Source organism: Micromys minutus, assembly GCF_963924665.1.
Source record: "Micromys minutus genome assembly, chromosome: 10".
Classification (NCBI taxonomy): domain Eukaryota; kingdom Metazoa; phylum Chordata; class Mammalia; order Rodentia; family Muridae; genus Micromys; species Micromys minutus.
Genome location: NC_137979.1, coordinates 33,846,979 through 33,863,845, shown reverse-complemented (window position 1 = coordinate 33,863,845; position 16,867 = coordinate 33,846,979). Strand labels below are relative to the sequence as shown.

Genomic DNA, 16,867 nt, shown 5'->3' with positions numbered 1-16,867 from the left:
CAACACTGACCATGCCAGGTAAGATGTGCCCATTGGTGCAATGGTGGCATGGTATTATAGGGGTAACCAACAGCTTTCTGGGTAGATCTGAGGCTTACTCCACAGAAGGGAATGTATGCCTATACTGTAAACCCAGTCAAACTCCTATGGCAGGGTTGGAGAGTTGGTCAATGGTTAAGAACACTGGTTTTGAAGAGGACCTAAGTTTGATCCCTAGCACCTACATGACAACACACAACCATCCAATTCTGGGGTATTTTATGAGCTTTCTGACTTCCTTGGATACCATACATGCTTGACAGACATGCATACAAGCAAAACACCAATACACATAAAATAAAAAAGAAATCTAATTTTTTTTTCTAAATCCTATCGCTACGGAGATTATAGACTGAGGTAGGAACTCAACTACAGTTGTTCCGGTGAATGCTCCTGTTGTCAAACGGCCTTCTACATGTTTATGTTTAAACCTATAACATAGTATAATTATCTCAGGCTTTTGTTGCTGTGAAGAGACACCATGACCACAGCAACTCTTAGAAAGGAAAATATTTCATTGGGATTGGGTTACAGTTCAGAGGTTTAGACCATTATCAACAAGGCAGGGACCATGGCAGCACACAGACCAACATGGTGTTGAAGAGGTAGCTTGAGAGTTCCACTTCTGGATTGCCAGGCAGCAGGAAGAGAGAGTGACATTGGGGCTGGGTCAAGCCTCTGAAACCTCGAAGCTCACCCAGTGACACACTTCCTCTAACAAGGCCACACCTACTCCATCAAGGCCACATCTCCTGCCAGTACAACTCCCTATGAGCCGATATGGACCATTTTCATTCAAGCCACCAAGGGTGGGGCCAAAGAGGAATAAAGACTTTGTCAGAATTATTAAAGACAGCAGATTCCCTTCAAACCAAGATGAGATCCTGGTTTCAGCTGGGGTACAGGTGCTGTACACATATCCCAGCTGACAGGGAGGCCCAGATAGGAGGGGCTGCAGTGACCACCCAGACTGATGATGAGCCATGCCTTTTCTCAAGGGAAAACTCCAGACTACCAAGAAGGCAGGAGACAGACTCACAATGGTCCAACGAGAACCTATGCACACAGATAGTCCTATGAGCCCCCATATACCTGGATACAGAACAGAAAGGCCAACATGGGTGTCCCACCAGGCCCTCAAAATACCAGGGGAAATATGCATCTAGTTAAGTTCTGGGAGTAACATTCATTCCCTGGCAGTGCAAGTGTGCACACTTAGATTCTTGCTGTAACTGCACTTCTGTAGCCTTTGTGGTTTTCTTTCTTTTTAAAGATTTATTTCATGGGTATGAGAGTTTTGCCTTCATGTGTGTCTATGTAACATGTGTATGCCTGATGTTCATGGAGATCAAAAGAAGACTCTGAATTCCCTGGAGTTATGGATGGTTGAGCCAGAGTGTGGGTGCTGGGAATTGAACTCAGTTCCTTTGCAAGATTAACAAGTGCTCTTAACTGCTCACTAAGCTCTTCAGCCCCAGCCCTTGTATTTCTTATAATATGTATCTTTTCCTTTGAATCTGAGTATGTTTCTTGCCTAATTGTCATTTGTTGTTGTCCTTACCCTGTGACCATGAAGAGGCCCATGACGATGGCAGGTGCCAGCTGAGGTGTTTCCACGGTAGCTTTCCTCTGGTCTGCTGCTCTTCTTGATGTGGCTGCCATGACAGAAAGGCTTTTCCCCTCCAGCCAACCAACTTCCAGGACCCACAAGGTCTGGCTGAGTCTTGTCTCTGGACGACTTACAATGGCAGAAACATTCCTGTGAAAATCCTTAGTCGGGGGAATCTATACTTCCGTCCGCCTTAGCAACTGAAGAACTGCTGAAGACAATCTTTCCAGACTCGGCGCTGGCGGAGCGAGTGCTTGCAGGGGGTTGGCCTGGTGCAGTTGGCACTGTGGGGACGCTGCTGCGCGTGGAAGCTCTGAACCAGAAGAAAAGATATTTGGTTTTCACAAGCCAAAGATGTACAGAAGTATAGAGGGCTGCTGTGGACACAGAGCCAAGTCCTCCAGCTCGAGGCTCACGGACAGTAAACGTTATGAAAAGGACTTCCAGAGCTGTCTCGGGCTGCGTGAGACTCGCTCAGGAGACATCTGCTACAAACAACAACAAACAAAAAACTGGAATCATGTGGTAGATGCAAGAGTAGGCCCCAGTCTAAAGACAACATTGCACAGGATGAAAAGCAACCAGATCAGTCAGCTGCAGACGGAATTTCAACGCCACAATCCTGATGCTCATAGCGCCAGCTCACGGGCCTTCTCCAGCCCAGCCTCCAGGCTACAGTAACCAGTCAGGTGAGGGCTCAGACACAGAGATGGCTTCCAGCTCGAATAGAACTCCGGTTCTTTCCTTCTTAGATCTTACCTACTGGAAAAGACAGACGATGTGTTGTGGGATCATCTATAAGGGTCGTTTGGGAGAAGTCCTCATCGACACTCATCTGTTCAAGCCTTGCTGCAGCAGTAAGAAAGATGCTCCCGAGCCCGAGGAGCAGGGAGCGGCGCCTCCGCCCACCTCCACCCAGGAGTGGTGACTGAGGTTCATTCAGAAGGGAGCAAAGAGCGATTTAAACTTTGGAAAGACCACAAAACGAACTGACCCTCCTATTTTTAACTTGGATACCTGCTATTTTGCCAAAAGACATTTTCTAGAATAGTTTTTAAGGGTCACTCTCCTTACCTTACCCTTCATCCAGCAAACTCTGAAGCCAGTCTCTAGCTGACGGCACGAAAGAGAAGTGTACCTAATATTAAAGATGTTGAGTATTTCAAAGGAAAGCTGAATGCTGCTGTAAAGTGCTCTTTACATCTTTATTTCTCATTTTTATCCCCTCTAATGAATGGAATAGGGGAATTTCAGAGGACAGAGATGGGATTTGTTGTGTGATAAACCTGTGTGATAAACCATATGCAGTTTTAGTCTTTCTGAGGAGAGGGAGTGGTTGGGACATTTTAAAATGGATGGCTACACTTGTTTTCCCTCATGAGAATTTGTCATAACTCAGTAGCATGACCTGCCCCTAGAAGGTAGTTAAATTTTTTTAAATGCTAAGGTATTGCCAAGCAGGACAGACTGAGCTTTCTGCAAATAGCCTGAAGGAGGAAGCAGTTTCTGAACACACAAGCAGCACCATGTCACCGCCCTTTATCTTCATTTGGATAAAAGACTTTGTGTGGATCTTGTAAAACAGAACACGATCTCCTCCTGGGAAGGTCCTATAGGGATAGTACCAAAGCATCACCACCAAGTAGAGAGCACATGCGGCTAGAGACTAATCAGAATGTGTCAGTCCTGGGGATGCATGGGACACAGTCGAAGCTGCCTGGGACATGTTTCCTGGAGGGCTTACAGTGTGTAAATAATTGGTGTTAACACAACGGTCTGGGATTCGCTGAAATCCACATGGTTCAGTTCTAGCCCTAGATTACCTCAGCTGACCTTTGTGGAGGTTTTATCTATAGCATAGTTCTTTGCCTTGTCATAGATCTTTTTGGGTTTGGGGTTTTGTTGTTTTTCTCCACTATCTAAAGCTGACTAGAAGAGTTAGTTGTGTGTTGAGACTGAGTTGGCTGGTTGATTTGGCTTCTTAACATCAAGATAGCTGAATGGAGCGCCACACCTAGATCTCAGTGATTCGGTTGGCTTCTCAGTGAGACCCAACTCAAATTGTCTAATTGCCTCCTCTTAAAGTTCAGGAAAAACAGTCAGGGCCATGTGAGACCTCATAAAGGAGGGGTACGTGGCTGCCTTAGTATTCTGTTGTTCATGATTATTTTAGAAACTGGATTTTTTAAAGACTTTTAGAGTTTCATAACAAGGAGAAGCCATAGTTTGTGGCATCCTATATAGTTTTACATTGTGTATCTCTTCCTTTTAGGAAAAAGCCTACCTAGTACAAGCTACCACGTGCACAGACTGCCCAGTGAATGGGTCATCTCTCCACAACCCTGGGATAGTACAGCGTCCAGCCATTACCTTTCTTACTTTGACATGGGATTATTTTTTGTACATTTTGGCTGCAGTATTGGTGGTAGAACATACTTTTATGGATCATCTCTACTTCTGTGTTTATTTATTTATCTATCTATTTATTTATTACTAGACCTCAGCCACAGCCTTCTCGCCCTGCACTCTCTGCCTGTAGGATGTACTGTATGTAGTCATGCACTTTGTATTACTATATTAGAAATCTACAGATCTGTTTTGTACTTTTTATACTGTTGGATACTTATAATCAAAACTTTACTCTAGGGTATTGAATAAATTTAGTCTTATTAGAAAATTTTTTAAAAATTCTCTGTGCCCCCTTCCTCTTCTATAATGTTCTTCTAGTTCTTCCTGCCATTTTCTGTCCCAAGCAGCTCTGTCCCTGCCCAGACAGTCTAGAAACAGAAACTAACACTGGGCTGCTGGGTCAGCAGCTGTGCTAAGCCCTGGTTGTCTCCCTTGTGATGTGGGGAAGATAACACCACCTACTGTTAACTGTGAGGATTGTAAGGAAAATGCTATATTACCTGGTACAGGGGAGAGTAGGTGAGGTCTAGGGCGAGGGGCTGAGTCAGGAGGATAGGTGATTTTCTTTTTCTCTATCTTCCTCCCTCCCTGAGTGTGTGTGTGTGTGTGTGTGTGTGTGTGTGTATGTGAGAGAGAGAGAGAAAGAGAGAGAGAGAGAGTTTGTGTGTGGGGGGGGGGGTGAACTAAAGCCATCAGTAAGCTGTTCTCAATGATCTAGCTGCCCATTTCACAGACGAGAGAACTAGAGTTCAGAGAGGTGAGCTACCTTATTCGAAGTCCTGGTCTGGAATCCTGCAAGACCAAGGTTAATCCTATAATTCTATAGAATCTATGCTTCCCCTCCGGACCTCAAACAGTGCCACCCGTGCTATCCTGACAGACTGCCCCAGAACGAGACTGCCCTTGCCGCAGAAGCAGTCTGTCTCAGAACAAGATCACTGGGGTGTGAGCAGTGTTCGATTGTCAGAAAGTTAACCATAACAAGCCCTAGCTGCAAAGTGTGAATGTCACTCTGGGACCGGTAGTAATACTGAGCCATTTCAGACATAGGACAAGGCTGTGGTTAGCTGTTCATTGTGATAGGCTCCAGCTGCAATCATTCCAAAACACTGTAACAATGCATAACTGCTCTTGTAGAACCAACCCCAAACCCCACCCCCATTCCCACCATCATAAAAGCAGCCAGGCATAGAGGTGAATGTGGATGTCTTTAGTCCCAACATTCAGGAGGTAGAGGCAGATGGATCTCTGAGTTTGAGACTAGCCTGGTCTACAAAGCAAGTTCCAGGGCAGCCAGAACTACACTGTGAGACTGAAATTTTTAATTAAAATAAAAAGTCCTTGGAATCCCTCTGTGCCAACAATAGCGTCCCTCTATTGATTTGCCCAATGCATTGCATGGTGTCTGACAAACTCACTTTTGCCTCCTCCTGTCTTGGTGAATTCATTCACAGCTACTCCGTCACAGGCCTACCTATGTCAGCTCCTCTGTTGACTTGGCCACAGCTTGAAGAATCCAGCTCCTTCCTCGTATGAGTCGAAATAGTTGGAGACTCCCACAGGGCTCAGAGTTCAAACCACTGAGGCCATTCTAATTGACAGGAAACCAAACCCAGTCACACAGCTACATCCTTACCCAGCTGCCATTCCCGGCCCACCTGAGGCCCCAGAGTCTTGCTCAGCCACTTTTCTGAGGTGGGTGATACTGAGCGATCTGTGCCACCTACCAAAGGATAAGAAAAGTCAGCAACACAGGCTGCTCTAGGGATGCAGGTGACTATGGTGACTCAAGCTCTCCTTTTGGCATTTGGAAAGTAGCTCCACATTAACTCATTCCACAGAAGTGCCATAGGGTAGACAAGGAAGAGATCCTGAGGTTCTTTCTTCCCATTTTCTGGAAGAGGGAAGTAAGGTGCCCTTTGTCCACTGTGTGCCAAGTCTTAGCTTCTTTGTTCCTTGCTACCCTTTGATAAGCAACCTTCTGGTGGTACGAAATGCTCATTCATCTCTTACTGTCCCATGCATAGAATGAAGCGGCTTTTGTCTCTAGCAGCATGCATTTTAGACAGCCCCTCCCAGTGCACAGATACATGTGAGTACATTCCTTTCCCTGTGTTCTCATGCTTTAGTATGAATCCCTTATGATGATCCTTAGCTCTTTCTCACTGGAGGCCTAGGGGTAGTGTTACCCCTAGGTCAGTTGTCCTGAGTTGTCTAAGAAAATCAAGTCAAATGAAACCTGTCGTGAGGCGAATAGGCCAATAAGTGGCATTCCTCTATGGCTGTGACTTTGGTTCCTGCCCTACATTCCCTTCATGATGGATCCTAAGAGGTAAGATGAAATAAACTATCTCTTCCCCAACTCACTCCAGTTGTGATGTTCATCATAGCAACAGAAAGCAAACGAACTATATCTCAGTGCTTAGCTTGTTTTTATAGAACATGACGGGCACTCAATAAAGACACACTGCCTGAACAAACAGATGATTAGACGGATGTAAGTGGATGGCTTCAGGGGGGTGAGTGGGTGTGGTATTGTCTGGTTTATCTGTCTTGTTTTTCTACACAGCACACATGCTGTGGTCTCGATGTCACCCTGACACTCTTTCCTAGAACCACCCCTCCTCCCAGGGTTTTTGTTCTCAGTGGTCCTACATATCAGATGCCTTCTCCCAGCCAGCAAATGACTAAACTAGTAGATCATACTTCTTCTCCTAAACTTGGGAGTCCTTGGTGTTACAAGAACAGAGTGTATCCAGTTCAACAGTGGCATTCTGACATGTGCCGTGTGCTAAGCCAGCTTCTCCTATGTTCTGACCTTTCTGTGAGCCGCCGCTGCACATCACCCCCAATACACCATATACCGAGTCAACAAATGTGCTTTACCCACTTATGAACAATGTGTGTTAACAGATGGGAGATGTGGAGATGTGTAGCTGGTGGATAGGCAGAGGCTGGGAAGAGCTGGGTGACTGGGTGGAACCGTGAGTAAATGCAGGAACACGGAACTGCTTAAGGAAGGAGCTCAGGAGCCAAGTAGTACAGTGAATCCTGGGCCCCAGAAAAATAAAAGGGGAAAAAGGCTCTTTCAGCCTTACCCACAGGGGGAGTGCTATGAGCTAAGTTTAGGAGAAATGAGCTTCCAGTTCCAAATCCCTTCAATGTACTAAAACTTACCTACTATTTTATCTTTGGAATGAGAAGGAAAGGGCCTCGAGGAAGTACTGTTGCAGCTCTTCTTCTTTGTAGAAGAAACTGAGATTCACAAGAGGTTTGCCAAAATCTCACAACTCCTCACAGCTAGGGTTAGCACCACACTGGACTAGAGGATGCCCTCTACATCCGGGTCCCTTGCTCTATTCACATCCAAAAGCTGCTTTAAGAGGAATGACTAAAGTGCAGAATTTCCAAACGCCAACCTAACAAAAGTCCCCAGGGGGACTTCCCTAACCAATCTCACATTCCTAAAACTACAGACCTAGGAAAGTTCTGAGGGTAGAAGGCTCTGCAGGCTTCAGGGTTAAGGGGTGGGCAGTGGTGGAAGGGGAGGCAGTATAGAAAACATGGGATGGGAGACCTCCATCTCTGAGACTGGAAAGAAGTAGTAAGGAACCAAGGGACTTTCTAGTGCCAGATCAAAAGAGGGACAGACTCCAGAGACTCTGTCGCGTCCTTTATAAGTCTGTCTGTCAAATTGTCTAAAAGTGGTCTGTGCACTGGCCTGTGGAGGTGCCAGGAAGGAAGCGGAGTATTCAGGGCTAGTTTGAGTCAAAACTGGTTTCTTTCTCGGTAGAATAAGCTCTTAAGGTCTGGCCTGACACTGGGGGCTGATGAGCTAACACTGTTCACTTTCACTACGTGCCTCCAAAAGTGAACTCTATTGGGAAGAGGAGAACAGTAAGGAAATAAATTCTTGAGCTTGGACATTTGGGGGCTGGTTTCTAAGTATCTACTTAGAGCCAGAAACAGGCCCTTTTCTGAATGCCCCCATCTAGTCATCCTGGGTGTCCTAGAGGTAGATGCTTCCAAGCCAATCTCCATGAAGAGTAGATTTAACAATCTGTCCAAACGCACAGAGACAGCAAGCACTAACTGATTTCAAACTCAGGTTTTCCTTGCTCCATCAGACTTCCTTCTGGAGTGGGGAAGGGGTGCTCTGAGGGTCATGCTCTGGCAATAAGCTTTCCTAGAGAATAAAGGATAGAGTTTGATGAGGGATATGAAACAAAAACAACAAATAAACAAAACAAAAAGAAATACACAAACAAAAAGGAATCCTCAAGTCAATGTGAAGAAGGAAATAGAAAAGCATTCCTCTCATAGAAGAGAGGGGATTATCTGTGAACAAAACAATTATAGATCACATGCTTCCTTAGGTCTCACACTTGCGACCACCTTGTGGGGCTCCCCTATGACCTAAGCACAGTTCCCATCACAAACACACCACATGCGGTCACCAGCTGCAGAAAACAAGTGGGTGTGCTGCACCACTGTCCTGTGTGGTGAAGGTGAGAAGAGCTGGTGGAGGCCAGGCTGCAAGCCTCTGGTCTGAATGCAGTTGCAACTATTATGAGAGCAGACATTAGAGACATGGGTGATGACTGTAATGCTGTCACCACTGGAACACCTTGTCCAACAGGGCCCTCTGCGAGCAGATGGTGTGAGCCAGCTGTAAGGAAGGAAAAAGGGATCCAATCCAGAAGCATATTCCAATTTGCATGTGGAGAAAGCTAAAGCCATGGAAGGAAATTACTTTACTTCTGGTTTTTCCTGGGAAACCAGATGCCTAGAGACTGTGTATTGTGCCTGCTTCGGATACTATGATAGGAGTGACCAGAGAGAAAGCTGACCCACACAGTCATGGGGAAACCCCATGTCTGACTAAAGCACTGGAATCCGTGTGAAATTGGGTTTCGGTTTCTTTGGCAGCAACTGGCTTCATAACATCAGACTGACTGGGCTGAGAGCCAGTTCAGCTTAGGAAAAGAGTCAATAAGAGAAGGAAAAGAAAACAAAGGCTAAGGCAGAACGAGAAAGGGTAGCATGCGGCCGGAAGGATGCAAGCCTGTCCGGGAGGCTTATGTGAACATGCAGCATAGGTGTTAGGGTTGATGGGAGCTGGCGAGAACTCAGAAGCTCACCATAGCTGCCAGGTTTGTAAACTCCCTATACACAAAATGACAAGTGTGCTGTTCAGCTCTCTAAAAACTAGTCAAAGATTTCACAGCTTCATCATCTTTTCAACGGCTAGATTAACCAACTCAGAGTCTGTGCAGTTCTTCAATCTGCAGAGGAAGTGACTTAGGACAGAAGGAACGAAGCAAGTTGCTTGACATCACGAATCAGCAATAGAAGCAGACTGGGAGAACACTGCAAGGCCTCACAAGTGCATGCAGTCTTAAGAAGCAAGGGGTAAGATCTGCCATTGTGAGGGGCAGCGAGGTGGTGCATGGAAAGATGGTGGCCAAAGGGTACACAAAGCTGCAGCAATCCAGGATGAACAAACAAGTCTGCAGATCTACAGCGGCATGGGGTCTGCGGTTAGTCACACTGTGCCTAGCACTGGAAATTTGCTGAGAGAGTTCGGATGCTCACACCACATAAATATAAAGTGGAGGCCATGTGTGAAGACATTTGTGTTCATCTGTCTGCTGTAAATATGTCATAATTTCACCATACACCATAAATATATACTGTTCTATTAAAAATAACTAGAAAATAAATAATAGATCCACCTTTAAACTCCAGGGAGCCCTGGTACCTAGACAATATGCCATAAAAAGTGATTAAGACTAACTCATTGTTGATTTAGTATCTATCCAAAACATATGTTAGAGAGCAGGGAAGAAGACAAACAGGATAAGACACCAAGAAACTGCACAGATTCTGAGCTGGTTAATCTGGCCAGTGAGGATAGGATGGGAGCTGTGACATGTTTTTGATGAGTTTTTAGAGAACTGAACAGACATGCTTGTCATTCGTGCTCAGGGATGGAGAGATGACTCAGTGGTTAAGAGCACTCACTGGCTGCTCTTACGGGGAGCCCAGGTTTGATTCCCAGCACCAACACTGGGCAGCTCACACCTGACTGTAACTTCATTTCCAGGAGATCCAACACCCTCTTACAGCCTCCACATGGTACACTTACTGACAAGCAGGTGCACACACATACACATAAATGAAAGTAAATCAATAGATTTGTAAAAGATACTATGCTCACAGAGTTGAGAGACAGGACTTCATGCCTGCACCACAAAAAATGAGGAAGTAAATTTAAAGTCAACCTGGGTTACAGTGTGAGCCTGTCTCAACAGAAAAGGCAAGAAGATAAGGCCAGGAAACAGTGGTTCACAATTAAGAAGTATATATTTACTAGTGTTTTGTCTGTCTACCTTCTCCTACTTCATCCCAGAGCCTTTAAAGAGTTGCTAGATTTCTCTAGAAACAATAAAGGGTGGTAGGAAGTGGTTACTAATTCAGTGAGGTCTACCATTGCAAGTTATGGCCTTAAGTTATACACTTCACCTCTCTAAACTTGAACCAACCTCCTCAAAGGCTCAAACTCAGAATCCTCCTGCCTCAGCCTCTCAAGTGGATGTGGTGGTACATACATTTGTAAATCCCAGTCTCCAGGGCCATAGGCAAGAGAATCACTGCAAGTTCAAGCCCAGCCTGGTCCGTATAAGAAGTTCAGTCCAGCCACAGTTACACAGAAAGAATCTGTCTCAAAAAGAAAACTGGAAAAACAAAAACAAACAAACAGTGATTCCAGTATGAGGTTATTTTCCAATGTTCAGTTTTGCCTAAATGCTTATCTCTTATTCAGAAACCAATTTCAGTCCCTATTCCCTGACTAAATTGTCACTAATTCTCAATTGAAGATGCATCCCAGCCCTTGGAGTGGAGTGAGGCCCCATCTGTCTTTGGATCTCTAACCCTGTAGTTCAAAGTCCCTATCCTTTAATATCCAGTTATACTAAATAGACAGTGAACCAAAGTGAGACACGGGACGGCTGGTTTCTGTCATTCATCTGCAATGTGCCCTTAGGCAGTTACTCCTCTCTGGGCCTCAGCTTTTCCCTCTGCAGCAGAGGGAGAATATGCCACAGTTATGCTTAGGTAGGGAAAAATAGGAAAAATCCCCAATGTCCCTTACAGTTTTTGCCTTCCATAGCCTCTGTGCACAAGACTATAGAGATGAGTTGGTGAATAAATGGGGTGACATCATGGTCATGATGAAAACAAGATTCTCCAGAAGGATCACCCTAACTCATGTCTTCTAGAAAAGCTTCCTGTATCCAGCTCAGATGCACTGTCCTAGTCAGAGGGTGGGAACTCCCATCCCTTCAGAACCTCTATTTGTAAAGGATCCCCCTCAATAAATCCTCTCATAAGTAACACTTGATCAGACTGTGCCCATTTCTAACTTGCTATTCTGTAAAACAAGAGTTTTGCAGGCTGTGCCTTTCCCCGAGAAACCCCACGGTACAAGTGGTTTTTTACTTCATTCTGAATGCAGACACGGAGATGAGATGAGTCTGTCCTGGTCGGCACATCTGTCTGGCACCACTCATAGGCACAGATGGTAAATAACTTATACCTAAACATATAAAAGGATGACACCCCATAAACTTGGGACCATATGAGTCTATAAGTATGTTAAAGTCATTTTAAAACAGGCCCAAGAACTTACTGAGCACATCAACACTCACCTGAGCCCATAAAGAAAACACCATAGTAACAGCCTCCTCCTGCCTGTCATCTGGCCACATGGCGTGCGTGTGTCAAAGGACTGACAGGCAGAGAACTGCACTGTCCCAGGAGTTAGAGTTCAGATCCATAACCACTGTGGCACGGCCTGCTGAAACTACCATCCACTGGCCTGTCCACCCGGACCTACTGTCTGTTTGCTTCCCCATCGTCCATCTTGACCCAGCCCTCCCCTTCACCTCCACAGCATCCGTGTTCTTACGTTGTGCTCCTACACTGGGACTGGACGCTGAGGTTCAGCTCTGACATGTAGCCCTGAAGCCTGACTCTGCAGTAGGCACCTCCAGTAAGAATAAGGAGACTGGTAGAACACTAGGCATCTTCCTGTGGCCTACGCACATGTGTACACACACACACACACACACACACACACATACACAGAGACACATGTTTTATTAAATCTTTATTCCCACAGAGACTCTGTGTAGCCCTATCAGCTCCCTCCACCCCCAGACAGACAGACTGATGATAAATAGATAAGAGATAGACTTACGGGATAGAATTCTTTTGTTCCTATCTTAATTACTATTGTTAACTCTCAGATCACACGTCACACGTTAAGTATGCCTACATCTACCTAGCTATCTGGAGGATCAAGATTACCTGGCAAATTGCTTTCAACAAATCTCCTATACCATGTTAACTTTTTGTTATTAATGCCATAGTATGTTCTATGTTTCTGATATAGTGTGTTCATGACAAATACTCCTCCATGGAGAAAACAGGAAGAACAAAATCAAATTGGTCTAGAACTTGGGAAGTTGCCAAGTGAAGACCAATGGCGTGACCTTAACTTAAATGACCCCTACTTGCCTTAAGGCAACAGCTCCCTGCTACCTAGGGAGGGCCTGCTTGGGATGGCAGATCTGAGGATGAAGGGGAGGAGGAGATTTCCCCCCCTACTGTGTTTGCTGATGAAGTCATCCTGGACTGGAGGGCGGCTAGAGGCAGAGTCATACATCCCAAGGTGATTTCAGTTTTCTTTTCCTTTTTGTGTGTTTTCATTTTGTGACAGCAGCCAGTGCTTGGTGTCTTTTGTGGAAACTCCCCCAGTCCTAGGGTGGGTGGGGGCACTTCCTCTGCTGCCCTGGTTCCCTATAAAAGGCCTGCCTGAGCTGCAGAGCGCCCCTGCAGAGGATCCTGAGACCACACATGCATCTCCCACAGCCTCTGCCTCGGGTACCATGAAGATCTCCGCGGCCGTGCTCGCCCTCATCCTCACCGCAGCCGTCCTCTGCACTCCTGCACCCGCCTCCCCATGTAAGTCCAGGGTTCTGACCACCACAGCCCCCACACTGCCTCGATGCCACCCCATCCTGCCACCCCAGACCTCCCCTTCTTTCCAGTCCTACTGTGTATGCTGCCTGTACATTCTGACGTGTACAGGGCACTCGGAGAGCACAAGGCTAAAGGCACAAGGTGCAGGGGTCCCAGCAGGTACAGAGGACAAAGCAGGCTTGGATCACAAATCAGACACCGTTTGACAGAACCTTTAGGGCTTCTGATGAACTCTCCACCGTGGCAACTGTGTCCTCTGAGCCATTTCTGCCGAGACAGACAACAACAGGCATTGCTTTCAAGATAAACCATGTAAAGAGCCCAGCACAGTGTCCAAAGCTGGCAATGAGTACAAGGGTTTCCTTTTTTCCTTCTCCCAGATGGCTCGGACACCACTCCCTGCTGCTTTGCCTACCTCTCGCTCTCGCTGCCTCGTGTGCATATCAAGGAGTATTTTTACACCAGCAGCAAGTGCTCCAAACCCGCAGTCGTGTGAGTCTCGGGCCGTGGGGATCCTCTTTGGGGTACAGAAAGCATCCCACACCCCTGCCATGATCCTTCTTGGGGGGGGTGCACCTCTCACTCCCGCTCACCCTCTAGGCTCCTCTAATAGCTATGGCTCCTCATCTCCAGCTAAGAGTCTCCAACTATGACATTAAAGGACTAGACATGGCCTCAGAGCAGTGGTTCTCAACCTGTGAGTTGGGACCCCTTTGGCAAATCTCTATCTTCAAAAATATTTACATTAGTTAATAACAATAACAACATTACAATTATGAAACAGAAACAAAAATAATTTTATGGTTGGGGGGTCACCACAACATGAGACACTGTATCAAAGGGTTGCAGCATGAGGAAGGTTGAGAAGCACAGCCTTTGAGTATCCTGCCTATAGCAATAGACACAGCTCCTAGGACACCAGCCATTGCTGCTGCAGCTTTTATTCAAGCACAGTCTGAAACATCCACTCTATTATTCCTCTCCAGCTAGGAGTCCAAAGCTTCCATACTTTACACCCAATCCAGCTCTGCTAATCCTCTGAGGAACTAGGAAGGATGGGTCAAGGTCAGCGCCCTAATTTCAATCAAGTAAATAAAATCTAAAAGCCTATCCATTTAAGAATTTATAATGAGCCTCAGCTTTAAATGTGCATATGAACAGATCTGGGGAAATATAATAATCCTTACCACACAGAGACTGCTGACTGCCATGTTGTGTCTACTGTACTGTCTCTAAATTGTGCATAGCCCTGGCCGGTATATCCAAGTCTCCTCCTGTAGTGAAACAGACTCAGAGGCATTTGCTGCCTGCCTCAAAGCTGCACAGTAAGCGGGGGATGCAGCCTGTCTGTGGGGCTCCTTCTTCCTGTTATAAAACAAAGTCACTGGTGACAGTAAGTTTAAGATAACGATTTGCAGAATGACAATGGAGAGCTGGGGAGATGGTTCAGTGGTTAGAGTACTTATTGCTCTTGCAGAGGATCTAGGTTCAAGTCCCAGCATCCACAGGGGACCCAATGCCCTCTTCTGACCTCCTCAGGCCCACATGTGGTACACAAATACATGCAGATGAATATCCGTATGCATAAATGTAAAAAAGGAGAAGAAATCATAAAGTTTCCAGTAAAGTTAAAGAGTTTTAATCCAAAGATTTTTTTGTAATCCTCGCAAAAATGGACTTCAGTCCTGGTGAATCCCTGAAAATATATTATTATTTTGTATTACTAAGTTTAGCCCTAAAATAAGACTTTAAAAAAAAATCCTTCCTTGATCACCCATTATAAGCCGGCAGAGATGAATAAAACTCTTATCCTTGGCTATGGAGATTTCATCTAGTAAGAGGGATAAGTTGGACACAGAATGATTACAGCCCCCTCTAAAACACTACTAAAGGAGAGGAAGGGGGTACCTATCTTCAGGGGTGAGGCAGGTGATTCAGAGGTGATCACTATAAAAAATGCTGTTTGTGAAGAGATTAGGAGTAGAGGCCTGTGTGTGAGGTGGGGTGTACCTGAGAACACACTCACTGGTTTCTGCTTTGGTTTGTAGGGATATGTGTAGGAAAGCAGAGGGCACCTTGAGTGTCAGAGAACTGAAGCAAAATATAGAGCTGGCAAGAGTAAAATGGCCAGGCACAGGCAAAGCCAAGGAAGAGGTCTGGAGAGGAGGGTGTTGAAGTCATCCACGTGTGTAGTATTGTCAGCAAGTGGAAACTGGAGGCAAGAAGAAACAAGAGTCAGGAGCTTCGGAGGATGGTCAGCCAGAGTAAGACACTTGTGGTCAGGAGCAAGGATAGTAGAGATACAGATGATGCTGAGGTTTCCATTCAGGGATGGAGAGGTGTGCGGGTGTGCAGGTCTGCGGGGCAAACTGTATAAAGAGGAAGGAACCAAGCAAAGTTCCAGCAAGACGATCTATGGAAATACCAGATGGAGTGTAAGCAAAGGGCTGAGAACAGAGTCCAGGAACTGTCACTAAAAAGAAGCTGGGCCACATTGTCCTTGGCTATACAGCTGGTCTGCCAGGTTAGAACCCAGGTTTTGTCATTTGGTAAACTGGGGCCCCTCAGTTCCTCTGAGGTAGTTCCAAAAGAGGATAATTAAGGTGCTTCTTTCACTAGGTCACAGGGAAAATAATAAGTACTTAGATCATCCCTTGGCAATACGGGTTTAAAGAAGTCTTTATCTAAGTGTGTGTGTGTGTGTGTGCGTGTGTGTGTGTGTGTGTGCATATGGTAGGAATGAATGTGATTCATTGATCCACTTATTCATCCAATGTTCACCAAGCATCAACTATCTGTAGGCCTGGGACCAGAGACTGGAAAGAGGAGGAGGTGAAGGGGGCAGTGTCTTTGAGGACGCCTGCTCTTAAGAGACAGGTGGAAGGAGAAGTCAGATGAACAGAGGGCCCACAAATGAAGGATGGAAGGGAAGACTTAGCAAAGGAGACTTGTTCTTTGATATCACATACTATCTAAAGGAGGAAGAAATGGAGGCCCGAGTGAGCTCGGTAGCTGGAGTTGGTATCCTAGCCTTTTGACTCCCTGGCTGCATGCCAAGAGCAGCGACTGGGCAGTCTTAGAGTGCCCTCTTAATTTCCTTAACTCGACTGATACTCAACTTCTTTAAATTCATCACTCAGCATAAGGCCTGGAGCAAGGAAAGGGGCCAAGAAAAAGTGAGTGCTTGGCCTACTCAGTGCTGGGTTCCAAATTTGAGTGCATTTGTAGGGAATTAACATAAATGGAACTCTGCCTGTAGCTCATACCTTTAGTTCCAAAGGAGAAGGAATGTCCTCCAAAGGGAAGAAAACAGTATGGAGCTACAAAAATGCCCTACCCGGCTCTCATAACCTTTATGCTTTCTAATAACCCTTTATGCTTTTCTGTCCCCGTACACCAAACACCTCCCTGGTGTTAACCTTTCTCTCTTCTGCAGCTTTGTCACTCGAAGGAACCGCCAAGTGTGTGCCGACCCGGAGAAGACGTGGGTTCAAGAATACATCAACTATTTGGAGATGAGCTAGAATAGAGGGCTTCTTGATCCTGATCCTGTAACTTACCTGTCATTGCTTGCTCTAGTCCTAACCAGCTTGGGGATGCCACTCAGAAGCCCCCTGCTCCCACTCACTCCTGGGAGGGCACAGATACCACCATGCATAGGGATTATAACAGTGTCCTCTCCTAAAGCCTGGGATGTATACCGAGGCCTTGCCATGGCAACAGATACTCTCTAGACCCTGAATTTCAGTCTCCTCAACTTGG

At 45.9% G+C, this 16,867-nt stretch overlaps 1 protein-coding gene and 1 pseudogene across 2 annotated transcripts; both read left to right on the top strand.

Annotated features, from left to right (window-relative positions):
- Positions 1-2,218: 2,218 nt before the first annotated feature.
- Positions 2,219-2,576, top strand: LOC308425874 (SIN3-HDAC complex-associated factor-like; annotated as a pseudogene). The gene has a single exon. The product of its transcript is annotated as an SIN3-HDAC complex-associated factor-like (transcript).
- Positions 2,577-13,011: 10,435 nt separating this feature from the next.
- CCL5 (C-C motif chemokine ligand 5) lies at positions 13,012-16,629 on the top strand (the record flags this gene model as incomplete). The annotated part of the gene is made up of 3 exons (XM_080922673.1): positions 13,012-13,087; positions 13,486-13,597; positions 16,542-16,629. 3 exons carry the CDS (start codon positions 13,012-13,014, stop codon positions 16,627-16,629), a joined length of 276 nt encoding a protein of 91 aa, XP_080778799.1.
- Between the last annotated feature and the right edge of the window lie 238 nt (positions 16,630-16,867).